This window comes from Labeo rohita, chromosome 14, assembly GCF_022985175.1.
Source record: "Labeo rohita strain BAU-BD-2019 chromosome 14, IGBB_LRoh.1.0, whole genome shotgun sequence".
In the NCBI taxonomy this organism is placed as follows: domain Eukaryota; kingdom Metazoa; phylum Chordata; class Actinopteri; order Cypriniformes; family Cyprinidae; genus Labeo; species Labeo rohita.
In genome coordinates, this window is record NC_066882.1 from 4,864,310 (window position 1) to 4,881,519 (window position 17,210).

A 17,210-nucleotide genomic window follows, 5' to 3' on the forward strand; every position below is an offset into this window, starting at 1 on the left:
TGAACTTTAGCTTTAATTAAAAATATGTACTCAACTGTTTTAAACATTGATAATAATAATAATGTTTCTTGATCAGCAAATCAGCATATTAGAATAATTTCTGAACGATCATGTGACACTGAAGCCTGGAGTAATAATACTGAAAATTTAGCTTTGATCACAGGAATAAATTACATTTTAAAATATATTCATATAGACAGCAGTTATTTTAAATAGTAAAAATATTTCAGAATTTTGCTGTTTTTGCTGCACTTTGGATCAAATGTTTTTACAAATAAATAGTATGAATTATAAAATATTAAAAAAAATAGTTATCATTTATATATAATTTTAAATAGAGTTAATCTCTAAAGTAATTAATTGCCTTTTTATGCTAATAGAGTTGTTTTAGTGCCGTGTTTTTTGGTCAGTGTTGCTCTGAGGCCAATTTTGGTGAGCTTTAAATCAGCATATGCTTCAACTCAACTGAAAAAACTCAGATTGATATATTTACACCATATAATTTCACAATAGGCTTCAGATAAGAACTTTAAAATACACGCCCACTAAAATAGTAGCAAGTGCATTTGTAACAATATTTACAATGTGCACATTAGAGCTAGTTGGCGTTTTTATTTTTGTGATCCTAATGATGAAAACTCATCCTGAGGGTTTGATATAATCGTGCGCAATCTTGTGTAAAATGTGCATAAGCAGTTTTGGTTGACGCGTCGAGTCTATATCTCCAATCCATATCCATGCACCTGCTGCAACCGTTATTTTATGCGCTGTGACCCAGAGTGACGCTTCAATGGCTGTGCTCATTACAATGATGCCCATTATGTTGGCAGACATTGCTATGAGTTGTTTATGCATTTCAGAATCGCATTATGAAGCAAACAAGCAAGCACAGGATCGTTTTTGTAGAAAACGTTATATTTATTCGTACAAACATGTTTGCACCAGATTTATATTCTGAGGTAAATACATAATAGAATAAATCTCTTTATATACAATAAAAATACAATAGCATACGAAAGCAACAGGTTGAATAAATAAAACAAAAAGAAAGTGGTGGGAAAGCAGTGGTGAGAGCTGGTTAACTGTACTGTGCCGCGGATCAGCCAGACAGGAGAGGTTTCTTCGGGTCAAAATACATAATGCATAAGGCCAAATCTTTGTCTTGTCCATTCAGTCTATTGTCACGGCGTTGAAGCGGAATTTTCACGCTCGTTTTTCTGCTTTATCGCTCTACAAATTGTAATATTGACTTTTCACCTTGGACTGCAAAGGCCAATCTGTCTTGCTTTAAATTATCATTTTGTCAACAGGCGTTTAAGGTCATGGAAAAAAGTGCAAAGGTATTGGAAAAGGCATCGATGTCGGTAACAAAACGTACAAAAATAAAAACATTCTCATTTGTGAACTGTCGTTAAGGCAAACAGTGAATACCTAATGTTGTGCTCTTGGTTCTATTAGAAAAGTAACAGCAAAGTCACTACATAATTCTGCAGACTCTATACAGACTTGAGAATGCTTCAGTCACGTTAATAGATGCTAGGCACGAAGTTGTGGTAGCTGTAAACCACATCGGTCTGCAAGTATCCAAAATCGTCCATGGCAGCGGGGCTGCCCGGGTCTGAGTTGCAGTAAGACGGGGACGAAGACGAGGAGGATGCGCCGGATGGCCAGGAGCAAGAGTCACTGCCGGGGCTGGGCGCATCTCCCATGCAGCTTAGTCCGGAGAGCAGCAGCGGAGGGTCTCTGGACTTGTTCTGCCGCTGGTCGGCGATCCGGATGGTCTCGGAAAGCGCCCAGATGTAGTTGTGAGCGAAGCGCAGAGTCTCGATTTTGGTCAGCTTCGTGTCGTCGGGAAAGGCGGGCAGCACGCTTCTCAGAGCGTCCAAGGCGTCGTTGAGGTTGTGCATTCTGTTCCTCTCGCGGTCGTTGGCCTTCAGCCGGCGGTTTTTCTTCACGACATGCACGGTGGCTTCGTTCCTGGCGCGCCCCCTGCGCCTCTTTTTCTGCTGGAGCTCGGCTGGAGACGCAGGTGGCTTGCCGCAGGAGGACGCGGGGGACGCGGGGTGGAGGCTGCTGCGTGAGTCCTCATCATCCGTGTGCGTGAAGGAGTAGTCACAGCTTGAGGTGTCCATGTCGGAGTAGACAGTCTCCATTGTTGATAACCTGGAGAAATAGCAAAAAACAAGTTAGGAATACGCCAAGCTTAGAAAGCCATTCCAAGTCATTCCAAGGATGAGTAGTCCCGCAGATACGCACCTTATGTGGGCTGGGAGATGCAGAGTCCTGCAGATAGTTTGTGTTGAAGTTTAAGGCACGCGTCTGTCTTGCTCTTACCCCTCAATCAGCTCGTGTGAGCTTGTGAGCTTGGCACACGACTGGCCTCACCTACCTTATATACCCTGATGAGACAATGGACGTACCCCCCTCGCTTTGGCATTTTTGTGAAGGATGAATGAATGGTTTGCATCAGGTCTGCCCCGTGCCGCACGACCATCTCATTAGCATAATTTATGCCTGTTGTTTGTTCGCCCTCTGAAGCGTGCCTGTAATCACCGCTGGCCAATCAGAGAGCCGGAGAGCCGGCCAGCCACGCGAGCAGAGCTGTTGCTATCTGTCCAGCATACACCAAGCCCACTTTAACTTAAATCTCTGGAGGAAATTGAAAAGAAGAGACATCACGAAGTGGCCCGAGGCTAGGAGACAAGTTGTTTCGCATTTATCTATTGCATTTTGTGCGCTGAGCGCATCATAGCGCATTACAATAATATTTCATAAAGATGTACTTAGAAGTTTTAGTCTGATGCAAGATTATAAATGTATTTTTTAAAAACTTTTTACGCATTATGTAAAATACATGGTCATACGTGCTGTCTATTATTATTACTAGCTTATATTTTGATACTTTGATATACAAACTTTTTTGCAATTTCCAAAAAGTTGTTTTTTAAGTGTACTCGTCATTAAATTATATGTTAATATACCAACCTATTCGAGTTTTAAAAATCTGTATATGTACAGAATCAAAGAAAGGTCAATAATGTGAAGTTTATCAGAATTTGCGTCTCTGCACAATTTTACGCACACAAATAAAACACTAAAATAATGCTAACTAAGCAATATAATGCAACGCATGCAACAATTGTACACAAGAACAGAAAAGTGCGCAAAGCGTTCTGGAAAATTACATATATGGCATCCAGTCTTAAGTAGCAAGGGTATATTTGTAGCAATAGCCAAAAATACATTGTATGGGTCAAAATAATCAATGTTTCTTTTATGGCAAAAATCATTAGGATATTAAATAAAGATAATGTTCCATTTGGATATTTTGTAAATTTCCTACTGTAAATATATCAAAACTTATTTTTTGGTTAGTAATATGCATTATGCATTCCTAAGAACTTCATTTTGACAACTTTAAATGCGATTTTCCCTCTCTTTTTTTTTTTTTTTTTTTTTTGCATCCTCAGATTTCAAATAGTTGTATTTCAGCTAAACATTGTCCTATTGTCCTAACAAACCAATCATCAATGGGAGGCTTATTTATTTAGCTTTCAGATGATGTATACATCTCAATTTCAAAAAATTGACCCTTATGACTGGTTTTGCGGTCTAGGATATGTTCGTTCATTTGACTAAAAATAATGCACAGATTTTACTTCTAAAATTTTTCATCTTATGAATAGTTTTTCTAATAACACAATTGTATTCTTTAACATATATGCCAAGCCAAATGACAATATTTTCCCTTTAAAAAAACGTTTTTATTCTGCATTTCACTTTATTGCACCCTGCCAGCAGCTCTCATCTTGAGTTATAACTCACAAGGTGAAAGATGCAGTTCAATCAAACTGCTCCACTGTGCAGAGCGCCTTAAGTTTTATTTAAAGACATCTTTATGAGACAGCCATACAATTGTTCATTAATTATTCAATTTATTCAATTGCAAGCAACTCGCCCCTCTTTGGAAAAAAAAAAATGAAGGGGCACTATTTAGAAATAGTTTGGGGAGAGACCTGCGGCGCCTTTCTCCGTGCGGTATTATGGCGATAGGGGCACAGTCATTTATAAATAATTACACAATGTTTAGAGTCTTCAGGCATGTATGATATATCAAAGCGATTATAAGGTGAATTGTTCCATTGTGCGCCTCTCCTCTCTCTTCTTTTCAGCTCTATACGGCTTGTCCCCCGTCCAAATTCTGCGCCTCTGAGCTTTTGTCACTCATTTTTCTCGGCCTGCGACACTCCAATAGCATTATTCTTATTCAAATAGTCCCAGCGTGAACAAAAACACCCCGCTTCTGAGGCACGTTTGTGCTTTCGCTGGCATGAAGTGAAGCACAAGCACAAGTTTAGATGCATAAACACATATGGACTCCTGAAGATCTGAGAGACCTCACTGGAACGTGTTTTGACTATAGAATAAACAGTATTTTTTTATTCGTTAATGCACTATGTGAGCGTGCTCTTTTTAAAGTCCTGTTTACGCTTTTATGGCGAATGCATTGGTTTTAAAGCCCCTCTGATGGAGGTCCAGACTGGGGTGATGGGGGGGATCGATTTTACTATTACAACACCAACCTGTCAGTAATAACTTCAAAGAGGCAAAACAGCTTTTGCTTCCAGTCAGGGCATTAGCGATCTGGTCTGGACCTGGCACTTATTGCTCTTATAAAGTCATAAAAAAGTTATTGTTTTACAATGTTACTTAACATTACTTATACTTCCACAGAAGTGATGGATGTGTCAGGGTTTTTCTCCCTGGAAAGGGGCGGTGGGGAGGAAGAAGGGCTTTCGCCCACAGCTGAGAGATGTTGCCAAGGAGATTTTGACAGGATTAGGCACAAGTGCACGAGACCTGATTGCATTTCAATAGCAGAAACACGTGAGAAAATGAAACAACTGAATTACTTAAAGAGGGTCTGATCTGGAGCCCGAAACAATCATGCACGCTGCACTTTTTAAAAAGAAAGCAACGCAACGCACGTGGTTGAGAGTCTGCTGCGAGTAAACCCAAATATGCGAGCTGAATAGAAGTGATATTTCAATGCACAATGCCTATTGCAACATTAAAAAGAGAGCAGCATTAAAACGCGGAAGATTTGCATGGCAGGTGTGGAAAGGTGCATTGCTCTTGTTCGACCTGTGCGCTCCCGGATTGGCGTGTGACGTGTGAGTCACAGCACTCTCTTTATTCTCCGGGAGAATGGTCTTTTAATTTATTTTATATCTATTTATGCAATTCGAATTAAAATTCAATTTTGCATTTGGCCCAGCATTAATCCCCGGGTATTAACGCGATTACTGTTCGCAAAAGATCTTTGAGTCAGAAAGTCTGATAGAAGTTTTCACATGGTAATCCCCGGAATAATCCTTTCCCCTGGCGCTGCGGCAGGATCGGGGCCAGAGGACCTTTTCTCCTTGTTCAGAATTCAAGCAGGGCAGAATAGGGCCATTACTTTTGAATGATAATTAATTCCTTACTCCAGTGCCTCAATTGTACGGGGATACCACACCCCAAATAAGAAAATCACCCCCACGGCCTCGGCCTTAAGAGACTGAAAATAAATTCTAGGGTTACAATGTTTAAAGACAGCGCCAACTTTGGCACTCCCTCTTCTAGCAGTCTTGGAGATTTAATAAAATCTCCACTTTATCCTGTGTTTTTAATTAACTGCAGCACATTTTGTGCAAATAAAATATCATTCATATTGCCAGTGTTGGGAAATGTTGCATTACATCTGTTCTTTCTTTCTTTCTTTTACATGAAGTTTATGAGGTAGTTTTCAATATCTGGGCTGTTAGCGACTGTACATTGTGCTGTATTTACATGCAAAGTTCAAAATTTGCCATATTTTGTCCAGAATGTCAAAGTAAATATGCAGTGTTTTATAATATTATTTTAATATATATTATAAAAAACATTTATTAAACAACATTATTATATTATATTTACAAAAGGAAATTATTGTTTTTTTATTGAATTTAAAATAACTGAAAATTAAATAAAAAATTGAGTAAAAATTGAAATTGAAACTGAATTAATAATAATATTAATAATAATTTTATAAATTTAATGTTATTATTTCTTATTTAGATACACTATGCCGATCAAAAGTTTTTGGACAGTAAGAATTTTAATGTTTTTAAAGAAGTCTCTTCTGTTTACCAAGTCTGCAAATAATGCTAAAATTCAGCCTTGAAATCACAGGAATAAATTACATTTTTAAATATATTCAAATAGAAAGCTGTTATTTTAAATAGTAAAAATATTTCAAAATTTTACTGTTTTCGCTGTACTTCGGATCAAATAAATGCAGGCTTGGTGAGCAGAAGAGACTTTTTAAACTTTTTTGGTAGTGTATTTAGATGTCAAGTGTCCTGTTTCTGAAAGTTACATTTCATAAACATTACATTTCTTTATTTAAATACATTTGTTTGCCTTATACACCTGTAACATATTTTTTGTGTATATTTGCAAGATTTCAGAACAGGTGCTATTATCAAAATGCAATGGAATCTCATTACAAGCGATGTGAATGTAAATTTTGGTCTCTCTTTGTGAGTCGGACACATAATGTACCAGTTCGTGAACCTAGTACTATCAATCAGATGTCCAAGTCTAAATGCAAACCCTACGGTGGGGCATTCACTTGTCTTCGTGTGTTTGTGCAAGTGCATAATTTACCTCTAGTTTACCCTGCATCAGCGCTAACAATGAGAGCTGTGTCTCTAAAGACTTTATATTTGAAAGTAACCAGGGCAACTCTTTGGTAAAATGAGAAGAAGCTTTGCACAAGCTACATCACCGTAAAAGGGAGGAAGTATACAGCCATTCCCTGACTAATGATAAGTTCATACACCTGACCTCACCAGACTGTTGCATGTGTTAGACTTTTCGCTTAGCAGACCAACGGTCTTTCTTTTTTGCAACGAATATTATTCATCGACACACATCCATTTGTTGATGAAAAATGTGCCGTGTGTATTTCTGTTTCTAGATGTGATGCATTTGATGGCATCACTTGTAGGTGTTCAAATCAGCCATATGGTTTTGAGTGCAATAACTTGAATCTCTCGCCAACAATGGAGTAATTGAGAAGGGAAAGAAGTCTGAGCTTGACTCGACAAAGCTGCAAAAACTCCTTCTTTCACTCTAATGAAGCTGTTGTCTGGAGATTCTGTGTGGGGTTGGGAGGGTGGTGGTGGACGTGATTTGTCATACAATCTGAATCTTTAGGAGGGCTGGAGAAAGACCTCCTCTCCATATGTCTGCTTATTTTGCATCTGAAAGCTACCTTTGGCGAGAGCAGGGGGAGAGGGGGAAGGAAAGTAGTGCGCTGAAGCTCAGGAACAGGGCTTTCTTTCCAGCAGCTCTGAGAGCACTCAGATCAACACTGGAGACGCTGAGGCTTTGCTCTCAAAAAACAAAAGCGCCACAAGAGAAATATATTTCAGAACAGTGTGTTGGTCGAAACAAACGACAACTGTGGTAGGTTTGCTTAAATATGTTTAGTTGCTTCCACAAGATTATGAGGAACAAGACACCTAAAATGGCAACATCAACGTTAGCTGGTTTAATTCAAGTCAGAAATATTATTTAATATCGCTAAATCAACATAAATACATTACTTTATAACAACAAAACTACATTTTATGGGTTAAATCCATTTTTTTTTTTTAAAATAAAATATCAATATAAAGTGTTATAAAAGTTATGCAGTATTTGTTGAAAACATAATTTACTTGTGTTACAATGATTTGCTGATGTTTTTATAAAATTAATTATTATAATTGTATAATTTGAATGAAAAATTTCATACATTTATTTAGTTTCCTTTGAAAGCAGAAATTGCTTATGTGTTGCATCAAGTGATTAAATTAACTATAATAATATATTTGATAAAAGAATGTATAATTATTTAATTAATTCATTCATTATGTATTTTTGTTTTGTTGACAGCAGAATTTACTATACATTTACAATGATTTGTTGAAGTGCTTATAAAATTAATAATTACAATTTTATAATTATAATTATATATTTCATACATTTATTTATTTAGTTTCCTTTGAAAGCAGAATTTACTTCTTGTGTTGCAGAAAGTAATTCAATTAACTAAAATAATATATTTAATAAAAAATATTTTTAATTAATTCATTAATTCATTTTTTAAAGCAGAATTTACTATACATTTACAAAAAATTGTTGATGTGTTTATAAATGAATAATTACACTTTTATAATTATAATAATATATTTCATACATTTATTATTTATTTAGTTTTCTTTTGAAAGCAGAATTTACTTTGTTGCATAAAGTGATTAAATTAACTGTAATAATATATTTTATAAAAAAATATTATTTATGTATTCATTCATTATGTATTTGTTTCCTTTAAAAGCAGAACTCAGTATACATTTACAATAATTTGTTGATGTGTTTATAAATTAATAATTACAATTTCATAATTATATTTATTTACTTCATACATTTATTTATTTAGTTTCCTTTGAAAGCAGAATTTACTTCTGTTTTGCAGAAAGTGAATAAATTAATTATAATATATTAAAATAATGCATATTAGTCATTTATTATTTATGCATATGTATTTGGTTATAATGCTATATTTATTTATCTTTGAAAGCAGAAATAACTTCTGTGTTGCAGAAAGTGATTATATTAAATAATTATACAATTTTATAAAATGATTTATTTTATGCATTTATTATTTATGCATATATAGCTAACTTATTCTTTTAAAAGCAGAATTAACTTCTGTGTTGCAGAAAGTGATTAAATACAACATGAGTGTTATTCTTCAGCAACTTAAATATAATATGCCAATCTACATTTAATATCCAAAACAAACCTTAAACAACAGTGGAGAGACTCCCAGCATTGATGCATTTTGCTGTTACTTTATGCAACATAGAGAAAATTGCATTTCTAATGCCACATTTCACAGCACATTTATATTTCTTTGCACTGGAATAATAAGGGACACTCCTATTATTGAAAAAACAGGTGTAATATCTCATCCCATGCAGATTTTTAGCGAGGCCTTGAGCTTTTATATATCACTAATATGTGACTTAAGTACGCTTTCGCAGAGTTTGGCCAAAATGAATAATATTTTCTGTGCTCAAGACAGTATGTTTGAAGTAGATTTGCACTTCAAAGCACCAATTTGATGAATTGCTATATGAGTTGATATATAGGAATGGCAAAATTCCATAGGAATAGAAAGAGGGACTATAAAGGCTTTGATTAAATGAACGCACCATCTCCACAACACGGAGGCCATGAACTTGTGACTGTGAGGACATCTGCAACCCTTTTATAATATCAAGGTTAATGCGATGAGTGCCAGCTCTCTGCAAGAATGTGGCGCAGACAAAATGAAGAAGTCCCCAAGGACCATCCTCGATTTGGACTATGCATGATGCAAACCCCATCCAGCATGCTCAGATATTTGTGGACATCTGCCCATGCTCATCAACATGCATGGCTTTAGTCCTCGGGTATCTGACCTGCCTCAGCAACAATGGTGAGACAGTCTGATCTATAGCACTCCACTGCATTTGCTTTTATTTGCTTGTGAAAAGAAGCTTTTAAAACTTGCTATTAAAGCTAAACAGCAACAAAACTGGAAGGATACCTTTCAGAGACCTTTCCTGGATTTCCACATATAAGCTTTATTTGTCATGTAACATTTAGTGCAAGTGACCTTTTTCACACGTTTCATTGCTCATCACATGTAAGGTATTGTTCCAATGATTTGTTGATGTAATTATGAAGTCATAATTACAGTTATGTAGCTTATTATAATACTATATTTTATTAAATTATATATTTTATGTTTGTTGATTGATTTATTTCTATTTCTACATCACAGTTTTCTTTTTAGTTTCGTTTTTAGCAAATCTACTCCAATGAAGCCAAACATTAGTATTTTGTAATTTAATAAGGACTCTGTAGCTTGACATGGAAACGTGAAAAACATGAAAATTCAGAAATGCTTTCCTTGGCACAATTTTTGCTCTAGTCTCACTTTGGGAGACAATTAACTCATGTTTACGAGTAAATATATTTGGGTTCAACAGCAATGAAACTGCGCTCTGTGTCTTCATATCAAATTTTCATATAAAAACCAGACACTAAACTGCTTGGCCATTAGAAGAGCTTCAAAAAGTCCTACAATAGTCTGACATTGCGTAACTTTGAAATTGCAGTGACCTCTTGTGGTCATGTTTTGCCTTGCATTCTATGTCTTAAGACAAAGTAGTCAGTTTACAGTTGGTTGAGTAAAAATCTTAACTAAGTAGAAGCAACAAAATTATGTTTACTCATGAAATTCAGTTACCAAATTAACCTAGCATGAACAGTATCTACCAAAACCGTAATAAAAAATAATGAAATGTATCGTTAAATAAAATGTATAGACTGAAGGACATATGTAGGGAAGACTGATTGTGAAAAAAGACACTTAAAAATCATTAAATGTTAACATTAAAGTTAATTGGTTTTATTCAAGTCAGAAATATTATTTAATATCACCGAAGCAACCTAAATATATTATACCGGTTAAATTAAGCAGAAATAGTTATTTTAAAATATTTTTACAAATATTTGATATTATTCTTATATATATTTATATATTTTTTCAAATGCAGGTCACCCCATTTTTTGCAGTGTATAATATTTTTATATATATAATAAATCCGTAAATCATTCAAAGAAAATCTAAGGAAAAAAAGAAAGAAAAAGAAAAAGGTATGGGAGTTATGCATTATCTATTTGTTTCTTTTGAAAGTGGAACATACCTCTGTGTTAAATAAAGTGATTTAAATTAATTATAATAGTATGTTTTATAAAATAATGAATACCTTATTTAATTATGCATTATGTATGTTTTCTTTTAAAGCATAATTTGCTATACATTTCTAGATGTATTTATAAAATTAACAATTATAATTTTATAATATTATTATATATTTTATAAATGTATTTTTTATTTATTTAGTTTAATTTGATAGCAGAAATTACTTCTGTCTCTCCGAAAGTGATTAAAATAATAAATTATGGTAAAATATTAAATTAATGCATTTTATGAATTTATTATTTATGCACATCTGTTTGGTTCAGAAATTACTATACATTTACAGTTATTTTTTATATATTTATAAAGGTAATAATTACAATTTTACAGTGTATTGTAATTACATATTTCAATTTTTTTTTTTTATTTATTTATTTAGTTAGCTAGTTATTATTTGTTGAAAAGCTGTGACACGCAGGAAGCAACATCCTTTGGGCCATTTATACAACATGGCAGAAAGGCATTTAAATAAACTTATTTTTAATCATGTTTATTGAAAATGGCATAATAACATAATTCAGATTTAAAAAATTATTTTCCAAATTAAACATATATTTAACAAAACACTAACAAAATAAATAAATAATATTTAATAATAATAATAATAATTAAATAAATAGTTGTTTAATAAAAGAAATGTTTGTTTGACGCGAGGTTGAACGTCTCTATGCGAACTGTATTGTGAAAAATATCTTCCAGGAAATTGCAAGACTTTTAATTTGAAAAGTGCCCGGAAACGCTCGTGTAGCTGGATTCGTGTTTTTGAGTGTCGGCGCCTGAACACGCACAAACCAACACTCCCAGCTTTTTAAATTTAAAACCAAGACTTTTGGAAGATAAAAAATCTTTGGAGATGTTTTATCACGTAAGTTCGTAGTTATTTAGCTTTATGTGTAAAATGTACGTTATTCGGCTTGTGTATTCATTGATGGTTTTGAAATAGTTAGTGGATCTAATATAGCTAGCTAGTCTAATCTAGTTGTTTTGGATTGATTGATTATATTTTAGTATATTTATTTGCCTTACTTAATTAAAAACACAAAAACGGTCAATGTAATTGTTAATACAGAGTGTTATCATTATATGTACATACGTACATTCATGGGGCTTAAAGTGGCTTGTTGTCATGATAGTTATGAATGTCCCTGATTCTGAATATAATCTGTATTTACTGTTGTTTTTTCAATATCCATTACAATAGATCTCTTTGGAGCATGAGATTCTCTTGCATCCACGATACTTTGGACCAAACCTTTTGAACACAGTCAAACAGAAGCTGTTCACTGAGGTGGAGGGAACATGCACGGGAAAGTAAGTCCAACAGAAAGTTAGAGATTTGTCTTTTTTCACTGAATATTGTGAGATATGTGTCTCAAATGTCTTTCTTTTGTTTCACAGGTATGGCTTTGTTATTGCTGTAACAACAATTGATAATATTGGAGCAGGCGTTATCCAGCCTGGCAGAGGTTTTGTGCTGTATCCCGTCAAATACAAAGCCATCGTGTTCCGTCCCTTCAAAGGAGAAGTTGTGGATGCTGTCGTCACCCAGGTTAACAAAGTACGGGTCCATTTTAGTACTCTTATTTTATTCTTAGTTCACGGACTGACTTAACGCGGAGACAGATCACAACATTTGAAGAACTAACTTGCACAATGATCCCTGCTGCTGATTTTTCATACCTCAATACAGAGTTTTTCTCTCTTTCTTTTCCAAGGTTGGACTCTTTACAGAAATTGGCCCCATGTCTTGTTTCATTTCTCGTCATGTAAGTATTTAGTGGATCTCTATCTATCTATCTGTCTTTCTATATAAATAATAGTCATTGACACTTGTGTTTGTGTTATATCTGTGTTGCTGTTATATCTAGTCTATTCCATCTGAGATGGAGTTCGATCCAAACTCAAATCCTCCATGTTATAAGACAGTCGATGAGGTAATATTTAATAAATCACCTTTAGCAACTGTTTTATTGAAGACGATTCTTTTCAAATCCGCATGCACAAATATAGACGGTTTCAGTTTGTTTTTTTCAACAGGACATTGTGATCCAACAAGACGATGAAATTCGACTGAAGATTGTGGGAACTCGAGTGGATAAGAATGATATTGTAAATCCTTATTGCTTGAACATGCTAAATAATATTTAGAAAAGTTTTATTTGGATGTAACTTTTTTTCTCAGGGTTTTTAATTACATTTTTGTTTGTTTTTTTATTAGTTTGCCATTGGATCTCTTATGGATGACTACCTGGGTATGTATTTCTTATAATGAAAGCATATGTTACAGATGTGTTTACAATCAGACCCTTGCAGTTAGCTGTGCCATACCTTTGATATTCGTTTATAATTTATAACTATTGTTCCTGTAATTATTAAAAAAACAAAAATGTATGAAAACAGATTCATTTCAATGTTGTTTCCAATAATGTATGTATTTAAAGAATTAACTTTTTTCGCCCAGTATGCGCAAACACAAGGAATTTGTTGTGTTTTTTTTAAGGTGCTCCTGGTACATACATACATGTATACATACATACATATCTGACATGAGAACAGAGAACACATTTAAATAAAATAAAAACTTAAAATAAATAATAATATGTATGAATCTGGAACAGAAGATTTATGTACAAAATTTGTGCATTATTTACTCTATGTACTCTAAAATACAAATGTGCTATCCGACTATTGTCTAAAAGTTTTATTCTTATTCTTCTAGGTCTTGTGAGCTGATTCCTCTGCCAAGAATATGGAAAATATGAAACTTGATGCTGTGGTGATGCTATATCGTTTATGTATATACTGTAATTATTTCCCCATTCATTTGAAGTTATGTCTTTTTTTCCCTTTTTATTGTTTTATCCTCATGGTAGTATAATGACAGATTTCCCATGGCAACAGTTCAGTTGTGAAACAGCAGCAAATCACATGGGAACAAAATGTAGCTCAGCAGTGGCTCTATGTGATGGAAAGATTTATTGTAAGGAGAGAGAAGGGTAAATATCATCAGTAGGCCTATTCAGATGTTGAAAAATCCTGTGAGTAAAACCATGTTATGTTAAACCATGTTATATGTTAAACCATGTTATGAAAGGTTAAAGTCAGCATTCATTACATTGCTTTTAGAGTTCATCTCATTATTATATAAGGTCATTTTAAAAGTTTTTTTGTAAATGCCAGTCAGCCTGTACTTGAATATATTTCTTTTTTGTAATACAGCACTCACAAAATTTTGAACATGTCTCTGTCTGGTTTTGTTTTCGTTTTTGCTTGTAAAAAAGCTTTAATACATAGTACACATTGAACATTGCTGATTTTTGCAAATATTTTGATATTGGTACCCCTTTCTAAAATATATATTTTCATTGTAACAGCTTTGACAGGAAAATGTTTTTAATTAAAACTTTATTTCATACCAGCCACACAGTAGTTCACCCAAAAAAAAAAACTAATTTTCAGGCCATTCAAGATGTAATTTTGTTTGCTTCTTCATCAGAAGAAATTTAGCATTGTGTTACTCACCACTGGATCCTCTGCAGTGAATGGATGCACCAGAATGAGAGACGAAGCAGCTGATAAACATCACAGTAATCCACACCACTCTAGTTCATCAATTAATGTCTTGTCTTGTAAAGTGAAAAACGGTGATTATAATAAATTAAATCGTTATGGTATAAACTTTAAACCACTGTTTTTTGCTAAGACAAAACACCATCATTCATAATGCTTCCTCTAGTAGACCTGATGATAGATGTAAAGATGGCCAGTAACAAATGAGTCATAAGTTGCTTTGAGGCTGAACAACCAAATTTTAGGAATCTAGCTCCGGTGTTGCGATGTGCATCAAAAGATTCACGAACTCGCTCTGATCGGTTCCAATCTAACTCAAATGATACGCGAAACTGCACAAGTCCAGATCTGAATTAATAAATAATTAATTAATTAAAGACCAAAAAACAAGATGTAAACTAAATTTTGACCCTTTAATAGTGAAAACACAAAGGAAGCTCAATATGTGGCTGCAGAGAGATTTATCAATAAGAGGAAGAATTTTACTCTCTAAAGCTGAAGGATTGTCTCGACTGACTTATGCTGCTCTTTCCTTGGAAGTTGATAAAGGAACATTAAAAAAGTTGACAGCATGTTTAAACAACTTTGTTTGGAAAAATAAAACCCATTATATCAGGAAATCAGTAATAATGAATCCAATAAAACAAGGGGGACTGGATTTTCTACCTTAAACAACACTTTTAAAATTAACTGGCTTAAGAATTTTCTTAAAAATCCCTCTTCCCTTTGGAATATTATCCCCAATTATATTTTCTCTAAAGTTGGTGGCCTGAATTTTCTTTTACTCTGTAATTATAATGTCTCAAAAATCCCTGTCAAACTTTCTAATTTCCATAAGCAGATGCTCTTGGCCTGGTCCCTCATATACAAACACAACTTCTCTCCACACAAATACTACTTATGGAACAATAAGAATATTCTTTACAAGAATAAATCACTTTTCTTCAAAGATTGGTTTGAAAACAACCTTCTTTTAGTTGGACAGCTTTTTAACTCACAAGGCAGACTTTATAATTATTCAGATTTTTTACAGAAATATAATATTCCTGTATCTGCTGATGAATATGCCATTGTTTTCAATGCCATTCCCTCTGGTGTGTCTTTTCTGTTGCAAGGTTCTACATTTCCATGGCCGTGTTCTTACTCTCTGAATTTAACTGACACCATGATTGGAGGTGTATGCTTTTCTGAAGATCGTCAGAAAAATAACTATAAAATCAGAGCTCTCTTCCAGGCTGAGATAACAACAATTCCCTACGTAATATCGTATTGGAATAATATTGTGGAGAACATACCATGGGAGAAAGTACAGACCTTGCCTCATAAGTATCTGCTTACCAATAAAGTAAAAGAGATGACATTTAAGCTGATTCACAAATGTTACCCGACTAAAGTCCTTCTTAGGAAATATAAGCCTGACATTGAAGTGAACTGCAGTTTTTGTCATTCTTCTGAAGAAGACTTCATTCATTTGTTTTGGCAATGCACCCGCACAGAGAAATTTTGGTCAGATTTTTTGGTGTTTATTCAATCTTATTTTGTAAGTGACTTCTCATTTTGTTTTAAAGATGCTTTGTTTGGATTATTTGAATATTCTAAAGAGAATACAGGACAATATTACATAATTAATTTGTGTTTTCTGTTAGCTAAATTTCACATTCATAAACAGAAGTTTACTGGCTCTAAACCTCTTTTTTCTTTGTTCAAAGTGCACTTGGATATGTATGTGGAAACTATCCAAAGTTCTACTAATTTGAAAGCTATGGAAACTGTATCTCTGTATTCATCCTTTGTGTCATCCTAAGATGTAATTTTATTACCCTGTTTTTTTTCTTTGTTTGTTACCCTGGCAACAAATCTGTGTATTCTTTTTTTGTTTTGTTTTTTTTATTTTGTCTGTAATTGTACTGTCTTGTTGTTTTGAATATCTGTAATGTTTAATAAAAAAATCGAAATCAAATGATTCGCGAACCCGCTCGAAAGTCCCGATCTAAATGAAATGATTCGCGATTCGCGCTCCGAGTCGCGATCATTGAGCGGGTTCGCGAATCATTTCGATCGGGATTTGATTTCGATCGGGACTTTCGAGCGGGTTCGCGAATCATTTGATTTAGATCGGGACTTTCGAGCGGGTTCGCGAATCATTTGATTTAGATCGGGACTTTCGAGCGGGTTTGCGAATCATTTGATTTAGATCGGGACTTTCGAGCGGGTTCGCGAATCATTTGATTTCGATCGAAATGAAATAAATGAAATGATTCGCGATTCGCGCTCCGAGTCGCGATCGAAATCAAATGATTCGCGAACCCGCTCGAAAGTCCCGATCAAAATCAAATGACCAGCATGATCCTTGACCAGCAACATGACCAGCAAAGGACCAGCTTAAACCAGCATCAAAACCTACCTAACCAGCATCCCAGCATCAAATCATACCTACCAAAATATACTGGTTTTTTTTCACCATGGATGATATAATTTGTAGCTTAATTATAGTTTACCCACTATATTTTAATTCGTTTGACCACTGCAGTTCAGTTAATTGAAACCGTGCGGTCATCTCACACCACTGCAGTGTTAAATTTGTCAGTATATGTTGTAATAAATATTTGAGAAATTATTGTTGAATCTGATTGCATTAGTCTGTGTGTTCACCAGTGTCAGGTGTTACCAAAAAAGGAACAAGAATAAAAATAAAAGAATAAAATTTGTGCCAGAGGTAAAGTTACAATTTCCAACATATTAAACTAATTACACG

General features: G+C 34.2%; 2 protein-coding genes across 3 annotated transcripts; one reads left to right on the top strand and one right to left on the bottom strand.

Annotated features, from left to right (window-relative positions):
• Window positions 1-969: 969 nt before the first annotated feature.
• neurog1 (neurogenin 1) lies at window positions 970-14,746 on the bottom strand. 2 transcript variants are annotated; one of them, XM_051127008.1, is made up of 3 exons: window positions 14,408-14,746; window positions 2,257-2,649; window positions 970-2,163 (listed from the first exon to the last, which is right to left on the bottom strand). In XM_051127008.1, the coding sequence occupies exon 3, from the start codon at window positions 2,151-2,153 to the stop codon at window positions 1,527-1,529; it is 627 nt and encodes a 208-aa protein (XP_050982965.1). In that variant the 5' UTR covers window positions 2,154-2,163; window positions 2,257-2,649; window positions 14,408-14,746; the 3' UTR covers window positions 970-1,526. The 2 variants fall into 2 exon arrangements, with proteins under 2 accessions (XP_050982965.1, XP_050982966.1); XM_051127009.1 differs by lacking the exon at window positions 2,257-2,649.
• polr2g (RNA polymerase II subunit G) lies at window positions 11,616-14,122 on the top strand. Its single transcript, XM_051127010.1, has 8 exons — window positions 11,616-11,750; window positions 12,087-12,196; window positions 12,284-12,443; window positions 12,601-12,651; window positions 12,754-12,819; window positions 12,923-12,994; window positions 13,104-13,137; window positions 13,605-14,122. Exons 1-8 carry the CDS (start codon window positions 11,739-11,741, stop codon window positions 13,616-13,618), a joined length of 519 nt encoding a protein of 172 aa, XP_050982967.1. The 5' UTR covers window positions 11,616-11,738; the 3' UTR covers window positions 13,619-14,122.
• Window positions 14,747-17,210: the final 2,464 nt, after the last annotated feature.

Excerpts from the sequence above, each read along its gene's own strand:
- neurog1 (XM_051127009.1), bottom strand. The coding sequence starts at position 2,153 with ATGGAGACTGTCTACTCCGACATGGACACCTCAAGCTGTGACTACTCC.
- polr2g (XM_051127010.1), top strand. Across the intron at positions 12,652-12,753 it reads CTTGTTTCATTTCTCGTCAT|TCTATTCCATCTGAGATGGA; the intron begins GTAAGTATTTAG and ends TGTTATATCTAG. Across the intron at positions 12,820-12,922 it reads GTTATAAGACAGTCGATGAG|GACATTGTGATCCAACAAGA; the intron begins GTAATATTTAAT and ends TTTTTTCAACAG.